This window comes from Prunus avium, chromosome 1, assembly GCF_965620075.1.
Source record: "Prunus avium chromosome 1, drPruAviu1.hap1.1, whole genome shotgun sequence".
Lineage (NCBI taxonomy): Eukaryota > Viridiplantae > Streptophyta > Magnoliopsida > Rosales > Rosaceae > Prunus > Prunus avium.
Genome location: NC_142284.1, coordinates 22,357,402 through 22,379,162, shown reverse-complemented (window position 1 = coordinate 22,379,162; position 21,761 = coordinate 22,357,402). Strand labels below are relative to the sequence as shown.

At 35.6% G+C, this 21,761-nt stretch overlaps 2 protein-coding genes across 4 annotated transcripts; both read left to right on the top strand.

Annotated features, from left to right (window-relative positions):
* Positions 1-1,256: 1,256 nt before the first annotated feature.
* LOC110745546 (5'-3' exonuclease family protein) lies at positions 1,257-14,448 on the top strand. Of its 3 annotated transcripts, XM_088246802.1 has the most exons (15): positions 1,258-1,551; positions 1,871-2,096; positions 3,180-3,259; positions 3,870-3,908; positions 4,668-4,686; positions 6,938-6,991; positions 8,903-9,030; positions 9,113-9,181; positions 9,359-9,444; positions 10,681-10,790; positions 11,387-11,437; positions 11,839-11,897; positions 12,828-12,872; positions 13,535-13,609; positions 14,074-14,448. In XM_088246802.1, exons 1-15 carry the CDS (start codon positions 1,408-1,410, stop codon positions 14,203-14,205), a joined length of 1,317 nt encoding a protein of 438 aa, XP_088102928.1. In that variant the 5' UTR covers positions 1,258-1,407; the 3' UTR covers positions 14,206-14,448. The 3 variants fall into 3 exon arrangements, with proteins under 3 accessions (XP_088102930.1, XP_088102929.1, XP_088102928.1); XM_088246804.1 differs by lacking the exon at positions 6,938-6,991 and having other exon boundaries at positions 1,257-1,551; XM_088246803.1 differs by lacking the exon at positions 12,828-12,872 and having other exon boundaries at positions 1,257-1,551.
* Positions 14,449-17,159: 2,711 nt separating this feature from the next.
* Positions 17,160-20,645, top strand: LOC110745541 (uncharacterized). The gene is made up of 2 exons (XM_088250011.1): positions 17,160-17,551; positions 18,134-20,645. Exon 2 carries the CDS (start codon positions 18,190-18,192, stop codon positions 20,422-20,424), a length of 2,235 nt encoding a protein of 744 aa, XP_088106137.1. The 5' UTR covers positions 17,160-17,551; positions 18,134-18,189; the 3' UTR covers positions 20,425-20,645.
* The last annotated feature ends 1,116 nt before the right edge of the window (positions 20,646-21,761 follow it).

Here is a 21,761-nt window from a genome sequence, read left to right as displayed (position 1 = left end):
TACACTATTTTGCTACGATTTTATGCTATACAATTTCGTTATCAAATGCATAATGGAATCTTGTAAGACCTTGAAAGACTTTCAAAAATAAAAGCTCTCACGTCATCATCAATGACTATTTCTACAAGCCATGCACTTTTTGTTGCATCATATATAACTTTCATAGTTATCTCATACTCATTTGGGTCCACATTTACAATGTCATACACCTTATTTCGAAGCTCCTCTAACCTAATTGTATTTGAAACAAGTAGTCCTTTGGATTTGCAATTTCTGTACGTTGAGTTAACCCACCTTCCGCCATAGTTATTTAAAATTGTCAAACTAGGACATTTTCCTGAAACCTAAGTATAAAAAAGTTAATAAAAAAACTAACAATGATTGAATGAAGTTTGTTGTGATAAACTAATAAATAAATAAAAATTGAAGTGAGTCATACAAAGAAAGAAGAATAAACAAAAAGTACAAAAAAAGACAAATTGTAGTTCATAAGCCAAAAAAACTAAATTGGTGCAATGAAAACAAAAGAACACAAAGGGCGTTACTACTTTTTCTTTGGTTTGTTTATGCATGTAATGTTCTCTGTAAGGAAGTGTGTTATGTGACAATGCTACTGCTGGAAGAAGAAAAAGATTATAAGGAAACAAACTCATGCACTACTTCTTTTTGAAAAAAAAAAGGGAAAGAAAAGTAATTGAAGCTTTACAATGAGGACTCCTACTGCAAGTAACTTGGGTGTGTTTGTCTCCTTGTGAATCTGCTGCAAGAGTAAAGGTCAGCCAACCAATTGTTAGAATGTAAATTACATGTTAATAAAATAAAAATTAGAGAGATTAAAGAGTGCAACTTTCTAGTGATACTAGAGAGTATAAAGCACAACTATCAAAAGACAATTTCAACCAAAAACAAAGAAGTAATCGAACAAAGAGGCAAGTAAAATGGAGAATAGGAAGAACTGCACTCATAGTTAGGGCTGCAATAGTTCTTCAAACGTGCATTCACAGATTCTCAAATTTTTATCTGATTGGGTTTGCGTTTTAGGTTTATGTGGGTTTTAGTTTTGAGGGCATTTGAGTTTTTTTATGTGAGTTTTTGGCTAGTTTTGAAAGTTTTATATAAAAAAACTGACATTTATGAAAATAGAGGCAAATTTTGGCTATTTTTGAAAAAAACTCCCCACTAATAACAAGCGAATTTAAAATACCAATAATACCCTCAAACCAGATACGTATTTACAACTAAAGCTTGCGGCGTGTTTCATTCCGTTCGTTTGGGCGGGCAATAGGCTTTAGGCTTAATAGCTGTAGATAGAAAGAGAGAGACCTTCTTCTCCTCCTTGTGCTCACTCTCTCCTCCGAGGTCTTGGCCAATGCCATTGGAGTGAATGTGAAATGGTGCTATGAATTCATGGCCTCTTCTCACTCATCGCTGCTTCACATTCATTCCCTTTCCCTTCGGAGAAGCTTCAGATTCTTTGCCAGAAGCTTCTCAAGCATTCAGAGTCCAAAGAAACTCGATTCACTCCGCTTTTCTCCAATTAAATCCCCAAAGGTATTGGCTAAATCTCTGTTTGTCTTTGACGAGTTCGTGTTCGAAAAGGTTTGAGCTGGTGTTCTTCTTGTTGCTTTAATTTAATGTGACAATTCGATGGAAGACAACCCTTTTGAGTACGAAATTTAGGGTTTCTGTGAGTTTGATGCATGACAAGTGAGGTTGGATTTTGTGATGTGTGTGCTTGAATGTATGCTAATTGGTTCTTGGGCAAGGTTTTGAATTTCCACAGTGCATGCTGATTCATAGTCTTACATTGTGAGTAGTTATAAGATTTTTTTATTTATTTTTAACTGGATTTCTTTCCATATTTTTTTAGGGCTACTGTAACATATCCAGTAGTTTTAATTCGGCTTTACCGGGAGTTGTTCATGAGAATGGGGATGCTGCATTTTACTCTAAAAGTGAGCGAGTACTACGCGGAGATATGCCGCTAGGTTCAGTCAAGCATGAAGAAAAAAAAGTGAACAGTAACCTTTCAGATGGTAGAGTCATGCTCATCGACGGCACATCAATCATTTATAGGGCGTACTATAAACTTTTAGGTAGGCTATACATTCCTTCTCTTGCTATAAGTCAAGTGATTTTCTTCACTTTGGAATTGGAATCAAATGTATTGTCTATTGTCTACATTGAAACAGATGCACTGCTTTACTTTTTATGAGCTTTTTAGCACATCTACTTTGGTTACTGGAAATGCTAGGATTTATTTATTGTTCACTGATACAAGTGATTTAAGATTTAGAAAGCTTCAAGTTTTTCGAAGCTTGGTACTTTGGAGGTCTAGATGTTCAATGGAAGACATTAGGGTGCAATTTACCCAAATGTTCTTTAAACGTGCCAGCATTTCTACTACCATCTTTGACATAGCATGTGGAATCTGAAATGACAAGAGAACTTAGTTCTAAACAATCAAGCAGTTAGTTGGTTGACTAACTCACAATTATTCCTCAACACCAATGTATAATCTTGTTGCGCCTTCTAAGATAATCCAATAACTAGGCCACTTTATGAGGTACAATCTACTGCCAAATTTTTTCTTTCTAGAAAAGTCAATATCCAATCCTTTTTAGTCATTTCCTATCTACTGAAGTCAGTATTTACTTCAGAAAATAATTTAAAAGTACTGGAAAATTCGAAATTTAAAGATTTTCTCAGTCATGTGTGAGGCAGAATTTATAAAATCTTATATGCACAATATTTATATACTATGTTAATTCTATAATCTGATGTTTTCTGCAAATTTTGAACCTTGCACAACAAGCTGCCCTGTTGAATTCTTAACAATGTCATTAGCAAGAGGATGTTTCCATCCAGAATTTCAAAAAGCATTTGCCAATTTCCTTTTTTTATTACCATTTGCAAATTTGCAGATACATCTTTAAGCATTAGGGTCAATCTATGACAATATGTATTTGGAATTCTATTTTTTATTTTTCAGAATTGGTTATAAGAGGTACTGCATTTGTAAGGTTTTCATTTGTATGATAGTTTGTGTCTAGAGGATACAAGTTACTTTTAGTCATAGAGTGCATCCAAAAATTAGCTCATCTGAATTTCATTAATGTTCTTTTCTTTTCATTTGATAGTATAGTACCTCTAACCACCGGTTTATTTATTGAGAGTAGCAAAGTTGCACCATGGCCATCTGTCACATGCTGATGGAAACGGAGACTGGGTGCTAACCATCTTTTCAGCACTTTCTCTTGTAAGTGATGTTTATATAAAAGGTTTTTTTCGATTGCTTGTACTTCTAATAACAGACCTTATGTTATTCTCATTCTCATATGCATTATATGCTTGCGAAAGTTGTGATTTCTCATAGATGATAAATTATAGATTTAGCGCACAAATTGCATTACTTTTTGTGTGAATTTAAGATTGCGTGATCAAATTTCAATTATCATTATTCATGTTTTGAATTTGATCCCCGAATCCGGATTTGCAGAATAATAAATAGTAGTCCATTTTTTTCATTGTGGAAATAATGTCACTCCAGTGCTTTCTTAGGTTGTAACTTCGCTGAGTTGGAAGTGTTATTGTTATGTATCTTTTTGTGTACGTTAGACTATATGCAATTAACCCTTAGGTATCTTCTTGTTATGCTTGCCACAAATTTTTTGATAATTTGCCTATTTCAACCTCTTTTTCACTGGTATCTGCTTCCTGTTAACTGTGTATATCTTGTTTAAGATTGCACTGCTTGCTCTAAGAAGTCTTTATGGCTGGTTTGAACCCAAACCAATAGTAGAAACATTTTCATTTATCATTTGTAATTGCTAGGTCTAAAGGTCTTTCTATTATTGATTTTCTTGCAGATAATTGATGTGCTGAAGTTTACCCCTTCCCATGTGGCGGTATGATTTCTTCCGTTACGTACGTGTATATCACATCTGTATTATCATTCTATTTCACTCATAATATCTAGCATGCATGTTCTTGTTTTGTTTTGTTTTTTTCATTACTATTTTTAATGGGTTGGATTGCAATGTGTTTCTTCTTGGTTGGTCTATATTCATTTGGTTAGAGAAACTTAAAAATACTAGTGATGCAAAACTGATAGAGAAAAGAGAAGAGAGACAAATGAAAGGAGAGAAAGAGAAGAGAAGAAGAGGGGGAGTACTGAAAGAGAGAAGACTAATAGCGAGGCAATTGGATTCCAATATTTCATAATTCAAGTGTGTCCCGAAGACGAAGAGTGATAACATGGCCTGTTCATCAGGCCAGTCTGAAAATCATAACCAAATCAAATCCTTTAATCAACTTCTTGTTCAAGTTAATTTGCTCCCTATTCCAAATCAACTCAATTTAAAATCACCTAATCAAATCCATGGTCAACCAAATTCCTTAATCAAATCAAATCCCTCAAATTATGGTTCTCTTCATTCTCCATCAACTAGTGTATTGTTGTTTCCATTTATGTGGTTTCAAATTTATGTCAATCATCCTATAAGATGCGTATACTGATTCTACCAAATAGTTATTTTATAAATAGCATATGCAGCCAGTATTGTTTGGTTCGGTTCCTCTTGAGTATTTCTGAAATTGTCTTTACTTTTTAATTGGACAAAACTACTTATAAATTTTTTTTTTCTTTTGTTCATCCCTTTATGCAGGTGGTGTTTGACCATGATGGTGGGTTACAACTTTTTGTCCACTTCATTTTGTACTTGATTTGCTTAATGTTTGTATATACGTGTACTGTACTAAATGCTCTTCCTTTTATCACCATTTAGATTTTTTGAATGCTGTATACGTTGTGCTAGTGAAGTTTCAAGTGAAGTCATATATAGTGTGCTCAATACGTAAGTGGGGGAGGGTGTTTCCTTCAAAAGTAAGATTTGTTAGGATTTTGGCTCGTCAAATATGTCCTAGTTGGTTTAGGATTGCTTTAGGGAAATTAAGAGGTATTCTTGTCCTAGAGGGATTAGGAAAGAATTTCAGTTTTCCTTATTCAATTCAGGTTTGGATTTCTAGAAGCCTATTTGGTTTTGGATAAGTGTAATTTCCTAATCCACTTAGGAATAGGAATTCAATCAGCCTTAGGACATGTAAGCCAACTCTATATCTATAAATAGGGTGTGGCAAGGCTTATTTCAAGAGAGAGGAAAAATAGCCAGAGACAGCCAAGAGTTTTGAGATTAGTTCTAGGGTTTGCAAAAGTTCTGTAATCTCTATTATTAATCAAAGGAGCGGTGATTTCTCTACCTAGAGAAATCACAACTGGACGTAGGCAAAAGTTCTGCCGAACCAGTATAACTCTTGTGTGTCTAAGTTTCCTAATATTTGCTAGTTTAGTCTATTGCCGTTGGTTACATTAAAGAACAAGATCCAGCAGCAAGTTATTTAACAATTGATTACCTATTCATATGCCTCCTAAGGTTACTTAGGTTGTACAGACAGCGGTTTCACAGGACATGCCACTGCTCAGATCTTTATGAAAACATAATTACAATAAATCTAGTGGATTTCCCCCCTCAAATGGGCCACTTTGTTTGCGTGAGGTTTCTTTTTTCCTTGGTTCCACTTTTCTTGATTTTTCAAATCTTTTCATGGAAATACTATAATTTATCTGTAGACAAAAGTAGCTAATGGTGATGAGGGAAATGAAGAATTAGAGAGAAATGAACTAGCCACTTACTGCTAGGAGTTGTAAATGACAAGGTGGACGAGGAAGTCAAATTTATTAACTTACACAATCATTGCATTTCAAATATCCTCAGAATGAACTGCAACTTCAACCATAGGAGCCCCTTTAAGTCTAGATGCCTATTTTTCAATATATGAACGTTTAGCGACTATCTGCAGCTTTACATATAATGGTTTTTTCCTTATTATTTTGATGGTAGATAAGTGGTCAAATTTCAAAAATAACCCACTCCAACCACTTTACAGATGGAGTTATTTCCATATATTTACTCTGGTGATTTCCCCAGTTCTTACTCTGTTTATTTAATAATTTTTTCTTCTTGTTTTTCCCAATGTTCCTTTCACTTACACGTTCTTCTCATTAGCTCTCCATCTCTCATGCTCACAAATATTTGCACTGATATCTGAGTATACTTTGTATACATCATGCAATGTTGGTAAAGACTTTTGGTCCTGCCAGTTATTATTAGCAAAGATCTATGATTTTTATCGCATAGGTTTATTTGAACAGGGTGTTCGAAGTACTTGCAAAATTGTCTCAAGAATCTAGTAGAATGATTAGTGATAATAAGGTTTGAATGTAGAAGGTGTTCCTTCTAGGCAGCATATTCGTGCTAGATTGCGCTTAGGTGCATTTTATGTTTCAATTATAATGCCTACTGCATACCTGGGCTATCATGTAATTAACTTTAACTCCTGGATAAGCTTCAAGAGCATTATGCTAAAGTAGCACTTTATATTCCCGGAGGATCTTACTTCTGAGGATGTGTAATGTCTCATGGTTTTTATGTATATTTTCTCTCATTACATCAATAAGTAGGTAGATTAGTTGAACATATATTATGCATTTCTGGCAAGTGAAATCTCTATTTGAATGATAGATTTAGATAAGAATCTGCAAAAAGTACTTTGTTCCCTATTTTTTTAGGTGGTTAGAGGATACGGAGCCAGAGGTGCTCATTCAATATTGTGCATTAAAATGAGATTATTCTTTTCAAAATTGTCCAGTAGTGGTTTGTGTTCAGAAGTTAGAAGTTGTGCTCATATAATATTTGTTGCATATGCTTCTAGAATTAACTTATTTTTGGTATTATCTGAGTGTTAAGATGTTGAACACTGTTAACTAGTCTCATACCTTTCTTCCCAGTCACTGGCTAATTATGAGTTACAAGCTGCTTTGCTACGTATAAATATATTTCCAAGCCCCATTTTGATAAGACAAACCTTCTCTTTTCAGGAGTTTCATTTGGTCAAACTTGTATTTCATCCAAAGAAAATGTTAAAGGAAAAGGTATGTTTAATTTATTTATTAATTTTTCTCAGTTTGTGTGTTGGAGTTGAGAATGTAAGCAAATCCGAAAAAGTAATTCATGGTGGTTTGTTGGTAGGAAACGTACCAGGAAAGCCTTTTGAGGTTTATGCAGAATTAATTACAGGACCCTGTATCCTGTAAATCTATATAATATGTTAGATGTGTGGAGTTTACCTAAATGATAAGACAGAACTAATGTAGTCATCAAGTACCTTGTTATATGACGACCCCAAGTTACCTCCTATGTGCCAACATGAATATGAAATTTATATATATATATATTTTAAAGTCTCCTTGGAATTTTTTATACCAGTTGTTGCTTTCTGATTGCAAATATTTTAATTTTCTGTTACTATTATTCTGTTAGAACGCGTTACCTACTCCTGCACGTATTGGCTGATAATATCGGTGTATCGGCCGATATTTTCGTCATTGGATTTTATTAGCCTCCTATTAGCAAAATTCTGTTACACTTGATATAGAATTTTGCAAGAGTCAGTTACTTAATAATATCTATAAGCATCTACAAATATCTGAATGTTGTACGAGTTTTCAAGTTTTGGGTTCATTAAACAGGCCCAGAACTGATTTCCTAATTCTAGTAAGAAATCTTGTGTGCACCATTCCGCCTTACCCAGAACTGATTTACTCCTTGAATCCTAAGTGGATATCTCTTCGGTATTTTGATGAGCTGAAACACAATAGTGATGACTTAAATTTACAAAAAGTTTCAGCCTTCTCTTTTCATTCCGTTGAATATTGAAGGTCCTTTTAGAGAAGATGTGCCTAGGCTCTTGAAGTTTCTCTTTGAGAAATGTGGGGTGTTATTCTTTTAGTGCTAACTCTACATTAGGTCGTCTCCCATGTCAACGAGGAGAGTAAGTAGGTTTCATGTTCCTTGTTTTTGTTTTCACTCATTGTCATTGGTGGAGCTAGTTTCTGGTTGGAACATGTGTGGAAGATAGGTTTCTTACTCTCAAGTTTATAAGTAAGGATGGTCAATCTTGTTTTCAACTGAATGTAACTTCTATGTAACAGTTTTGACTCTATTGAATGTCACTTATTTTCCGTTTTTTTCCCATATGGTGATGAAACGATGTGTTTGGTACTGTAGATGGTGAATTGAGACATGATTTTCTCAGTTACCTTGTACATTCTAGACATGTACATGTAACATATCTGTCTGATCTCTCTCTATCTCTCTCTGGCCCTTTCTCACCCTTTTCACTTATGGGGATGTTGAATATTGAATTTGGAATTTACTACTGGCTACTGTATCTGTAAAATCAGAGACATAATTTTCTCTGTTTGTTTGTTTGTTTTTTAATTTCTTTTTAAATTGGTCTAGAAAAAATATTTTGTTTAGGGCTTATTTTAGCTCTTTCTTGATCACATTTCAGACGAGATTAAATAAATTGAATTTGTACTGAGGTTCGATGCCCCAACTACCTTCCTTTACTTTTAATTACCCTTCTGTGCCGTTCATCTCTGTTTAGAGTGGCATCTTATGATATTATGTATATACATATCTCAGATGCTTCTTTATCATAGTCTTACCCTTTGTTTTCCTCCTTTCTCCATTTATCTTTCCTGTGCCTTGAGTTTAAATTAATTTACACCTTATAATGTGAAGTTTTTGAGTTTAGCATATATTCTGACATCCTCGTTTTCCTTCTTTCTTTTCCCCCTTCTCTGCCCAGCATGAATCAATTATTTTTCTTTCCTTTTTCCCATGATACTGCTTAGAGTTGGGTAATTACTGAACTTAGTAATTGTTTGCTATAAAATTTAAAAGTTTTAAAACTATGTGCTGGCTAAGAGATATGATCCATTATATGTGGTTCTTTTTCACGAGGGTCGTGTTGTAATATGATCTTTATTTATCTGAAGGCCTGAATTTTCGTCATACTTTATACCCTGCCTACAAGAGCAATCGCCCCCCTACACCTGATACCATTGTCCAAGGCCTTCAATACTTGAAAGCCTCCATTAAGGCTATGTCCATTAAGGTGATTGAGGTAATAGCTCTACATCACAGCTTTGTATGACTAGTTAACCCAGTTGGTATGTGGTGATTGATTGTGAGCTGCTCGAAGGCAGGTGCCAGGTGTGGAAGCTGATGATGTGATTGGAACATTGGCTGTTAGGAGTGTTGATACTGGGTACAAGGTTAAATTCTGAGTTATATTTATTAAGACTACTTTTGAACAATAAATGGCGTAGTGGGATTATGTTTAGTTTTTGATAATTCACATACTGGGATAATAGTATAAAACGTTAAAAGGATTGTATGAATTCTTTAATTCTTCTCAGTTACTTTTTTTTATTGCACTTACTTTTTGACAGGTACGGGTTGTCTCCCCAGACAAAGACTTTTTCCAGATCCTATCTCCTTCATTACGTCTTTTACGAATTGCTCCACGTGGCTTCGAGTAAGTAACCCTTTACTTCATAGTTTATACTCTAACCTGTTTGATTGTATTTAATTTATGATGTTCATTTTATTCAAAAAACATTTATGATGTTCATTCAATATTGTTTAACATATAGCATCTCTACTGATCTGTTATTCCTTCCATTGATGCATCTTTTTGCACCTGAATAAAGTTGTAATAACAAAATGGTTCAAAATGATATCCTTCTCATCATGCTTCTTATTTATAAACCCAATTGCATTACATTTTAATTGCAGCTCTATATAACCATACACCTTGATTTGCTGGTATTGATTATGAAGAATTTTTATTGCACGTCTTGGAATACCTATGAACCTTGAAGTATAGAGGAGAGAAAGTGATTAGATCGTGAGCCTTGGAAACCTAAGGTGTCTGTATAGTGAAATGGGAGAGGTGTATGGGTTACATTCTGTTTCTAGAAAATGTCTTGTTGGTGCCATCTTTGTAGGATAAGAGAATCTGGGTGCTGTGTTCATCAGGAGTTTCTTTTTTTGCAAGGCCTATTCTCGGAAAGTAATTGATGATTCTCCACCTAAGGTTCGGGTTCTAGCTTGGGTTATTGCTCATGAGAAGTTGAATGCCTGTGACATGGTGCAGAGGAACCTTATCGGTACCTCTCGTGTAATGTGGATTAATTGTTTGAATCATTTAATTCTCCATTGAACAGTTGTTTATGCTTTATTGACAAGGCTATTTAGGAGACCAAGTTGAGTTATCAACTTGGCATACTGTGCTGCATTACTGTTTGAGAAGCCTAAGTTTTTCAGAGTGAGGAAACGGGGCTTCGTGCTAGGTAGATGTGCCTGGAAATATTTTGGATTCTTTGGATGGGAAAAAAAGAAAAAAAAAGAAAAAAGGAGGATTCTGAAGTTGCTAAAGGGGAGGATGTAGATTTTTCATTGGACATAATTTGTTTCTGGGCCTCCTTGTGGGCTTTAAAGGATTGTTCCTTTCAGGCTATTTATTCTCACCGGGGGTTTCTGTTAATTAATTTTGTTCCCTTTCGTTTTTGTTTTGTTGTTTCTTTAGTTGGGTGAACTCCAGGGTACACCTTGTCCCTTGTGTTCTACATTTGCATTTCTTACTTTTTTTTTAAAAAATGAGGGTGAAACTTTGTAGGCATAATTTTCATTTATTTTGATTGTTTTATTTTGTATTTATTATTCGGCTTAGTAGAGTTTGGACTCTGATAAATGTTTATTGTTTTCTCAGTATGGTTTCATTTGGCATGGAAGAATTTGCCAAAAAATATGGAAGCCTTCAACCTTCTCAGTTTGTTGATGTGATCTCACTTGTTGGTGACAAATGCGATAATATTCCAGGTTATTTGCTTTTCATTTTGTGAAAATTCAAATGAAAAAGGAAGACAAATATAATTCATTTTTCCTTATTTAGTGGAAGAAGATGCATAAAGCATTAATGTCTAGTATTGAAAAATGATGAATAGTAATATCATGATATTCACTGTTTATTTTATGGATTCCAATGCATGAGATGAGATCCAGTGAAATTTTTCTATACCTTGAAATGCCAGTCATCATCCTGATGACAATATTTTTATATGAGAACAGCGTTCATCCTGGGGAAATTGGCACTGCCAACCATGCATGTGTTTCTTCCATATTAAAAATGGAAATGTAAGAGCATTTATTTAAGAATATTGTAATTAAGTTCGTTTTGAATGAAGGTCCTAGATATCTTAATAAATTCTCTTGGGATCATGCTGATGACTTGAGAGAAAAATCTACTTTCATTTGGGGGACAAATGGAGCTCTAATGAATGACAATGGCTTGTAATAACATTAAATTCAGCTTGGAAAAGGATTCTGGAACTCTTAACCATATTTCTCCTTTATATTTCTGAGAGGAAAATGAGCATTATAGTTTATCTCTCAAAACTTGGTTGTTATAATTGCAGGAGTTGATGGAATCGGAAACGTTCATGCTGTGCAACTCATCACTAAATTTGGTGCGTCAATATGCCATCCTTTTACTTTCATGTGCAACTCATCACTTAATGTGTTGCTAGGCTGTATCTACCTAGGATTCAAAGAATGTTTACCATTCTATTAATGTGCAGCCCTCTTGCTAACTGAAGTAAAGCTAAATTTTTACGATGTTTATAGTCTATATAATCACCAAGAAAGTATGGGGGAAGAATGGAAAGCTTGGTATTTCCATCAAAGCACTATACAGATGTCCTTTAATATACTTAATTGTTTACAGGTCTTTCTATATACACAATTTTCTTCTTTGGTCACCTAAGTTTACATGTCTTTTTATATACTTGATACTTTTCCCCAGTTAATTCCTTGATACAGGGACAGTAATGCTAAATATGCTAATAATTAATCTCAATTCTGCGGACAGGCACACTGGAGAATCTATTGCACTGTGTTGATCAAGTTGAAGAAGAACGAATAAGAAAGGTAATGCCATAGTAATTTAATGCTAATGACTAATTAACAATCTCATGAATACTCAAAATGCTTGGTACAATAACATTTCATTCATATATCAACTTTCTGATCAAAAAAGAAAAGCTAGTATAATTTTAGGGGGATAAGCAGGGGTGAACTAAGCCACGAGATTATTTCTGATTGGTTGACTCTGTTGGGACCATCAATCAGAGTTTGAAGTATTCTAGAGGGGTTTTAATTACTATGGGTGAAGCATGGATCAGCATGATCTGAGTACAAATAATTTGAATGAGATTGTATTTTAATTCTGGAAACAACTAAATTTTAATTCTCACTCGACTCTGTTGCACCCTGACCTGATTCGAGTTTTTGTGGATATTATCTGGATTAATGGAGACCATCCGATCCACCAATGAGTTGTTAGTCCAGTGGTTGGGACTCTAGTTGGGCCCTGGCTTGTGGTCAGGGGTTCGACTCTCATCAAGGTACCTATCTAGCAATTTGCTAGTGTTTCCTGCCCCCAAAGATTGTAGGGTTCGGCGGTGGGCCCTAGTTTGGAAGCTGAGTCAGCAAAGTTGACAAAGTGGAGTTCTGGGTTTCAAAAAAAATAAAAAGGAGAACATCTGATCCCTGCTGGTTTTTTTCTTTAATTTGGTCCATCAGTATACATAAGAAATTTGTGTGGATCCTCCTCAAGTTGGATTCACTAAATTCAAATGTTATGTCACAAAAGACTAGGTTATGAAGTTCTAATGCTTCAGTTTGTTTTTCATGTGCATAGAAAAGCTTTCTTGGATTACTGAATACAATATTAGAAACATATTGGTTGTCCTCCTCTGCCTTAAATGTCATGGAAAGACATTACCAGCAAACTAATTCATAAGTGTTCAGAACTTATCATGGCTAACTGACAATGCTATGCCCGGTTTTTCCTTGTAGATCTTGATAACAAGTGCTGATCAGGCTCTCTTGAGCAAGAACTTGGTAATCATATCAACATTCGCTTTATGTACTTTTCTGTTCCAGCTTTCTTTCTTCTTTTTTTTTTTTCTTCTTTTTTTTGTGTTTTGGGTTTCTTTGTAGGGCCGGGATAGTGATGGGGGATGGGGGTTTCCCATTTAAATAATGTATTTATCTTTATTTTAAAAAAAAGACTTTTTTTCTTTCATATATATTTTAAGCACGTATATATCTTAAAAATGAAGTGTTAGAAAGTGATTTTTTTTTTCTGATAAATCAGAAGAAAAGAAGAATGCATTGTAAATTTGGAATCTGCTATAATCACCTTAGAGTACATTCGTTTTTGTGAGGAATTGACTGATGTCCCCACCCTTGTAAAACATCCTTATGGGGCTGCAAACAAGCTGCTCATGAACTGCTCAAGCTTGGCTTGGAAAAAAGCATGTTTATGTGTTTTTGTTGAACCAATTCAAGTTGTAGCTTCCTTCCAAAGCTTAAATCCATACGTGACCAATCTCAGCCACATATATTAATCTTCAAGTTTCATCTTCACAAGATTGTTTGTGCAGATTGACTTTTTTTCCGGTTCGAGTAACCATCTATTTAATGTCATTTTCATTCATATGACTAGTACTGTCTAACAACTTAATATTGTTTTGATATCTAATTGCTTTATATAATGACAGGCACTATTACGTTCTGATCTTCCATTCTACATGGTACCTTTCACCGCAAAAGATCTGGCATTTCAAAAACCTGAGGTTTGTGCAATTTTAATTATACTAAGTTATCTTCTTTTTCAAACTAAAATTTTGGAGTACAGTTAATACAAGCCCATAAAGCAAGTTATCTGAATGCATCACTTTTCTTGTTTGATTTCAAATAGTAAATTAATAGACCACACTTAATTTGTGGTTTAGTGTTGCCTAATATCTGCATGGAGGAAGAACTAAAACATCTAAACTCTACTTAGTTCTCTTCAAATTTTAAGATATCCTTAGATGTTGCTTGAATTATTAAAAGCTTCCAGAAACCACTAAACTTATCAATGTTCAAATTTTATATAAAAATACAAACTGGTTTTATTTCATCTCCTGCTTAACTGATCTAAACATGAATACGTGCGTTTAGCATACAAGTGAAATCTTCTGACGACTGACACGAAAAAACAATTCATGTTTGTACTTGTTCATGAGTACTGATTCAGAATTTTGGATGGTTACAGGACAATGGGGAGAAATTCACTAGCCTCTTAACGGCTATAAGTGCATATGCGGAAGGATTTTCAGCTGATCCAATCATCAGGAGAGCATTTTACTTGTGGAACAAACTGGAAAACCATAATCAAGTTTTATAGTTTTTCATTAAGTCATAGTAGGAATGCTTGTCGTAGAAGTCACAAGCAGCAGAAGGTGCAGCCGGGGTTTTGTACGTAAATTGGAGTATCAACTTGGTATGATTCTGGGTATGTATAGCCTATAGGTTCAACTTTGGCCATCATTTCTCTGAGCAGTTTAATGTTTTGTATAAACTTTATCCTATATACATGTTCATAGTTTCTTCTAATTAAGTTAAATAGAAGAAAAAGGTTTTGAAGTTACTTAGGGCCAATGATGCATCCATTTTCTTTAACCCCCCAAAACCCCCTATGCTCCTTTGACTCACTTAGGGTCCGTTTCATAACCATTTTTTTTTTCACTTTTTTTTTTATAACTCAAAACATGTTTTGTAACATGAAGAAAATTTCTCCATTTTACTTCTGTGAAAATGTTACTCAGAAAAACCCTTCAAGGAAAAGGTCAAGACTTGGGACTTCGGGGAGAGACTCTCCATTTGGAGACAACAAACTTAAGGTAATTTATTTTTCAGATTGCAACTTTATTAAATTACCCAAAAGAAGAAAAGAAGAGAAAAAGGAGAAAATAAATTCCTTTTGTCCTACTTTTCAAATTTCTTTTCCATTTTTGAAACGTCTCCGTGGTGAGTTGATTGCTAATTTTCCCGGGAAATTTGGGTGTTGTCCTCTAAAATTGTGTTGGAAAGAAGGATGGTGCTGTGAATTTGATGGGCATAAACTCTTTCCCAGGTCTGTCTCTTGAACTTTCTCTTCTTGATCAGTAAAGACTTTGTTGTTGACTAAATAAATGGGTCTTTGCCTTCTGGGTTAGTGCATGCTTGAGTCTCATGGGGTCCTTCTGAATTCAGTTTGAGTCTAAATCTGCGCTTTCTATCTTTGTTTCAAGTTCATGATATTTGTTGGCCTGGATTTGCATGAAGTAGTTTTCTAGCATTCGCTGCTCATTTCTTCTAAGATTTTAGTGCGTTCAAGTTCTCTGAACTTTCAGAAGGAGGACCCCATCGGATCCTGAGCCTCTTCATTTAGAAATTATACATTTTCCCGCATTTCACTTCATCTTTGCCGTTGTAATAAACTAACGTCCCATAACATGACATGTTAGCTACTATACAATTTATATTTATTTTAGGGTGTTGTTAAATGAACCCTAAAATTAACTTAGTACATCCTATGATCCAAATACACCCTATTTAACTACCAAAAATACCCCTGGTACACCCTAATACACTCTATCACACAACACCAATGGAATCTACGTCCTAGATATGCGAGAAACCCTAGCTTTTTTCTTCAAGATTCTCTCCCATTCCTCCAAGAACAGCTCCTTGCTCTCTCTTCACTTCACCTCCATCGCCGCACCTCTTTTGCACATCTTCTTCTTCAATTTCGTCTCTGATCGAGCTCTTTCGTCTTGCTCGGCGAAGAGCCAGAAGCTCCGGTGCTCACTCTTATTCTGCAATATTTTGATGGTTTGGTGTCGATTTGCGCCGCATTTCTGATTCCAGCAAGTTTCTAATGAGGTAGACATAAGAAAGAGAGAGGGAAGCTTAGGGCTAGGGCTTGTGGTGGTTGATCAGATTGTTGATTGTGGTTATGGTTGTCCTTCAATTAGATATCGTGGAAAGGATGACCATAACAATTTTTGGAGTTGCGGGATGAAAAGTAACAGAATTTAGTTGAGGGACGGAAAAACTAACAGAATTGACGAAAAGGACGAGTGATGCAATGCGATATCAAATTAAAGGCCAACCATAACAATTTTTGGAGTTAAGAGACAAAAAGTAAAGTCGGGTCTTAGTTGAGGGACCATTTCTACATTTTAGCCTTAGGAAATCAATCAAAGACTAAGCTTTGGATTAAGTTGATTAAAATAAACGAAATGGTCCGTCAACTTATGCCTGAGTTCTATTTTGGTCCTTTGACTAATTTATTCACTCAAATGGTCCTCAAAGTCAATCTTTCGTGTCAAATTAGTCCCCCCCATCAAACTCCATCAATATTGGTGTCTATTTGAGGGTAAAATCATCAATTTAGACACTAATATCTCAATTTCTGATAACAACTTAATAAAATAAAATATTATAAAAAGTGGAAAATGAAAAAATAAATGGCAAAATTGAAACTGAGATCTGACCCTTCTCTCAGTCTCTCTTCCTTCCACGACCACCCACTAGCAGTGTCAAATGGATCGAGCTGGCTTAAGCATGACATGAGCACGGTCCAATTAAGTAAGACTCGACATGGTACAATCCGTATCTTTAGGCGCCGAGACGAGGTAGTAGGCCCAATGAATCGAGCCAGCCCGTGATTACTCGTGGGCCATGTCGATCTAAACCCAATGGACTGGTCTGTTTAAAGTCCATTTATTAAATTATATTTGTGTTAGAGAAAAATAATACATAATATTATTATATTTATATCAGTCCCGATCTCTTGGACTATTGTGGTCACTCACCGTTAGATGTAAATTCAACGGTTCACTCACTCTTGCACTCCTTTTAAGAAACTTTTTTTTAACCATTGGATTAATATCCAATGGTGAGTGACCACAATCTCTTGGACTCCTGTGGCCCAAGAGATCAGGACTGATATTTATATCTTAAATTCAAGTCCTTTTTTTTTCTCTAATAATATATATTAAAAATTAATGTTTTCTTTATATATAAAATTATGATTTTATTTTTTAAGTTTCAATTTTTAAAACCTAAACAATAATCTAGCTGTATTCTATTTAAAAATGTATTTTAATTAAATTTATTGATTTTTTTTCAAAAATAATAAATCTTGTTAGTATATAAATGAAGTTGTAAAAAAAAAAAATACAACAAAAATGCACATAAGTTAAATTTGGCATGGGCCCATATCGGCCCTGCACAGTAGTGTGTTTTTCATTTTAATATTGTGTGTCGAAAGACAATTGTCGGATACCAATATTTAGTCAGTCAACTAAGGAAAGGAACACGTGCAAACAGTTTACTTGGCTTAAAAAAAATAAAAATAATTGGCGAAGTCTTTGTTTATTGTGCTAGTACAGTGGGCAGTCTATATCCCTGCCTGGCTTCCCAGATCCAAGGGGGTATTATACAACGACTATATTGTTCGGGTCTTCCAATTCGAATTTCAAAATTATCTCTCATTTAAACGCTCGACTGGGGCGCCAACAATCAACCATGTTGTGCAAATTGTAATGCGCGTGCTTCTTCCCCGGGTATTATTTCAGTTTGATCAGTGAAGGCAAAGCTTAATGTGACTTTACAGTTGACTCCTATAGTAGTTGAGACTTTACAGGAACTCAATCAAGCAGCTGGCTCTCATTGACCTTTTGCACAACTTTCCGACCTACCAGGTTTTTCTCTATCCTTCTTCTTTATCTTCATTTTCTGCTTTTTGTTCTTCAAGAGCCTCACTCACTTCTCTTTATAACGAAAAAGGAGGACAAGATTGGAACTTTTGAAGAGGTTTTAATAGTTTATTTTGATGTTTTGTTTAAATGAGGTTTTTTGTGAACCCAGATATCAGTAAATGGCACACTGTTATTGAAAAGAAGGTTTTTTTGTAACTTTACTCCATTTCTTGACCAATAAACGAAGGTAACGTTTTTCGTTTTTTATACACAAAAAAACGAAAACCGTTATAAAATATGTTTTCTCAGTGAATAAAATAAAAACAAAAACTGAAAAACTGAAACGAAATGGTTGTGGAATAGGTCCTAAATATCGTTATCATATTGTTATTAAAATGAGCATGCTCCCTTATGCTCGAGTTTAAATTCATCGCCTTATAAATTAGATTAATTTAAAATAGTTTATACTATCACTTATATAAATAAATAAATAAATAAAAGTTTGATGAAATAGGAATTCAGTTGACATTTTGCATGTGTACAAATATTGCCATAATTTGTATGAACTAACTCTGCTCTTTCTAGTGGTTTCCGAGAGAAGAGAAGAGAAGAGGTGAGGGAAAGGAAGCCAGATAGAGGATATGGTTAACCTCATTCCTACAGTCATCAAGAAGTTATGGGAAAAGTGGAACCTCAGGTTCTTTATTCTCTTCAGCCTCTCGTTGCAGACCATTTTAATTCTTTGTGCACCCTTCAGAAAGCGAACGCCCAACATATGGATAGTCTTCATCGTCTGGACATCATACTTGCTGGCTGACTGGGCCGCTAACTTTGCAGTTGGATTAATCTCAAACCGCCAAGGCAACAATCCTGGCTCTGACTATGCTCGTGATCTTCTGGCATTTTGGGCTCCCTTTCTTTTGCTACACCTTGGCGGTCCAGACACCATTACTGCGTTTGCCCTTGAAGACAACACCCTCTGGCTAAGGCACTTTCTTGGCCTCATATTCCAGGTCATAGCTACGGTTTATGTTTTCGGGGAATCATTACCCATAAACAAGCTATGGCTCCCAACATGCCTGCTCTTCCTTGCTGGAATCATCAAGTATGCTGAACGAACACGAGGTTTGTATGGTGCAAGCTTGGACAATTTCAAGGAAGCCATGGTTAAAAAACCTGACCCTGGTCCGAATTATGCGAAGCTCATGGAAGAATACTCCTCAAAAAAAGAGGCTGAACTTCCAACTCACATTGAACTCACAGCAGAACGCAGCAAAGAATACAGGACCAAGACTTACGTGATTGAAGAAAACGAGCTGGAGAGTGATATGGCAGTTGTGAGACACGCTCATCACTTCTTTCAAATCTTCAAGGGTCTAATTGTCGATCTCATTTTCAGCTTTCAAGAACGCCAAGAGAGCCGTGATTTTTTCCATGACAGAAAGCCAGTAGAAGCTTTTAAATTAATCGCGGTCGAGCTCAACTTTTTGTATGAAGCTCTCTTCACCAAGGCTGTTGTGGTGCATTCTAAGCTAGGATACATTCTCCGGGCGATTTCCTTCAGTGCAATTGTCGTAGCCCTTGTTTTCTTCTATAAATTGGAGAAAGAAGGTTTACATTCATTTGATGTTGGAATCACATATACCTTGCTTTTTGGTGCCATAGGCCTGGATCTAATAGCTGTTTTCATGCTTATATTCTCTGATTGGACTGTTGCTGCTTTAAATAAGTCTTGGCGGAAATGTTTTATAGCCAGTAATATTTTTGAAAAGTACCTCAATTTGAAGAGATCATCCTTGTCTACAGAAACAACAAATGGCGGCCAAGAAAACAGTACAAAAATAACCAGGTGTTTGATGTGGACTAGGAAAATCCTATTTCGGAGGTGGTATGAATCTGTCTCTATGTTCAACTTGATAGACTTTTCCCTCAAGGAACGTGAAAAAGTCTCCCCAACAATTTTTGACCGCTGTGGCAGTTTCCACATCAAATTCCTTGAATATTTTGGCCTCAAGGATCATCGCGATAAGATCAAATATAGGTCCAGCAAGCCACTCACTGCAGAGTTATGGAATTTCATCTTTGAAGAGTTAAAGGGAAAGTCCTTGCTTGCAGATGATCCTGAAACTGCCAAGAAAATAGGTTCAGCACGAGGCGATTGGGTTCTCGAGGACAGAGATTGGGTTGTGCAGGATAGTAATTTGGTTGACCAGGATGGTGATAAGGTTAAACATAAGGTGATCACTAAGTTACTATCTTATGTTATTGATGTTGAGTATGACCAGAGCATTCTATTGTGGCACATTGCTACTGACTTGTGTTATGAGACGAACAATGTTGTTGGTGATGGTAGTCACCGTGATGATAGTCACCGTGGATTTAGTAAGACTCTGTCTGATTATATGTTGTATCTCTTAGTGATGCAGCCTACTATGATGTCTTCTGTAGCAGGAATTGGACAAACAAGATTCCGCGACACTTGTGCAGAAGCAAAGAAATTCTTTAGCAGAAGTGAACTGGAATCAGGGGTGGAAGAAAAAGTAGAGGTCTGTAAAGGGCTCCTTGACGTAAATACAGACGTTCAACCTATTGATGTCAAAGGGGACAGGAGCAAGTCCGTATTGTTTGACGCATGTATTCTGGCCAAAGAGTTGGCCAAAATGGAGGAAAATAAATGGGAACTCATCAGTAAAGTGTGGGTGGAATTGCTCTCATATAGTGCAAGTCATTGTAGAGCAAATAACCATGCCCAATTGCTGGGTAAAGGTGGAGAACTTGTCACTTTTGTTTGGTTATTGATGGCTCATTTTGGCATCGGGGAGCAGTTCCAAATAAACGAAGGCCATGCAAGAGCAAAACTCATTGTGGAAAAGTAAATGGATGTGTGGAATTAAGAAATAGTGGATTCGAAATAATCTTACCATTTAGTCCTTTTATCATGGTGGACTTTTGTTTGGACATTTTCTTGCAGTGTACTCGTTCTCATTTTCTTTTCTTTTTTCCCTTCACTAGTAATGTGTTGTGTCAGTTTGTAATATTTAAGTGTATAGACAACCTCAGAAGCCAACTAGAGGTGGAGAACTTATGGACTAAATCTTTATCTCTCTGCTTCGTCACAGTTAAAGAGCAAAAATTTCCTCGTGTGCTTGGGATTCTTCACTAAGGGTACAACTTCAGGGTACCAAATTGAAATTAACCCTTACATTAAAAAAAAACAAAAGTAGCAGAGTGAACGACACAGTAGCAGCACCGCTTTTGACAGAGAATACAAATCACAAAGAGCAAGGGACCTGTTACATGAACATCTAAACAGCCACGTCAATACTGAAAAACAAACAAACAAAATCAAAAAAGAGAAACAGGAAAGCTGAGGAGCTACTACCCTATTGGCGAAGGCTAATTATAATTAGTCCTTATATGGTCCTTCTTACGAATAGTAGAGATTCCTTGTTGTACATTCACATGCCTCTATGCATATGCTGAGTATCTTGATGAACACCTTTAAGTCACATCCTTTTCATACGACTATATGGTGCTCTCAAAGACAAACAACCCATACACAAGACAGGTGCGATGTCTCAAGTGTAAGGACTAATTTGCATTATCATAACTTAGAATTCTTTGTTTGACACTTGTGAGTAAGACTTCCATGCACGAATTCTTGAGTTGATCGCGTTTAGTGAACTCCATCTCTATAGAGCACCTACATACCTGTCTTAGTGTCTCTACACTAATGACTTGAGACTAGTCATCCTCCCAATTGAGCAGACATAGTGTGTACCAGTTTTTGCGGATTACCATTGTCTAATTGGTGATTCTATGACTAGAAACAGTTTCGGATTTGATATTACTATGATGGAAAGGTCTCGTGAATCTAACTTCTTTAGACTGCTTTCCATTCATATTTTTATCCATGGACATGTTACTTTAAGTATATTATATATCTTAGAGAAACATTCATGCCCCTTTGACTATATATTAATTATATTATATCCTTAGAATATTTCATTTTTATGTTGGCTTCTAGGGCATATATCTAACACAGCAAAGGTAGTCTACCGCTTGCTCTTTCTTCTCATTGTTGTCTTGGGCTAAAAGACTTCCGATGGAGTTCTCCGCGACCGAAATATATAAGGGAAATTGGCGGCTTTGCCCCCGGCGCAGTTAATTTATTCAATATTATCCCCATTTTGAAATCTAATCACAAATACCC

Coding starts and splice junctions, on each gene's coding strand:
- LOC110745541 (XM_088250011.1), top strand. CDS start 18,190: ATGGTTAACCTCATTCCTACAGTCATCAAGAAGTTATGGGAAAAGTGG.
- LOC110745546 (XM_088246802.1), top strand. CDS start 1,408: ATGGCCTCTTCTCACTCATCGCTGCTTCACATTCATTCCCTTTCCCTT. Junction 2,097..3,179: donor GGCGTACTATAAACTTTTAG/GTAGGCTATACA, acceptor TATTGAGAGTAG/CAAAGTTGCACCATGGCCAT. Junction 12,873..13,534: donor CTCTCTTGAGCAAGAACTTG/GTAATCATATCA, acceptor ATATAATGACAG/GCACTATTACGTTCTGATCT.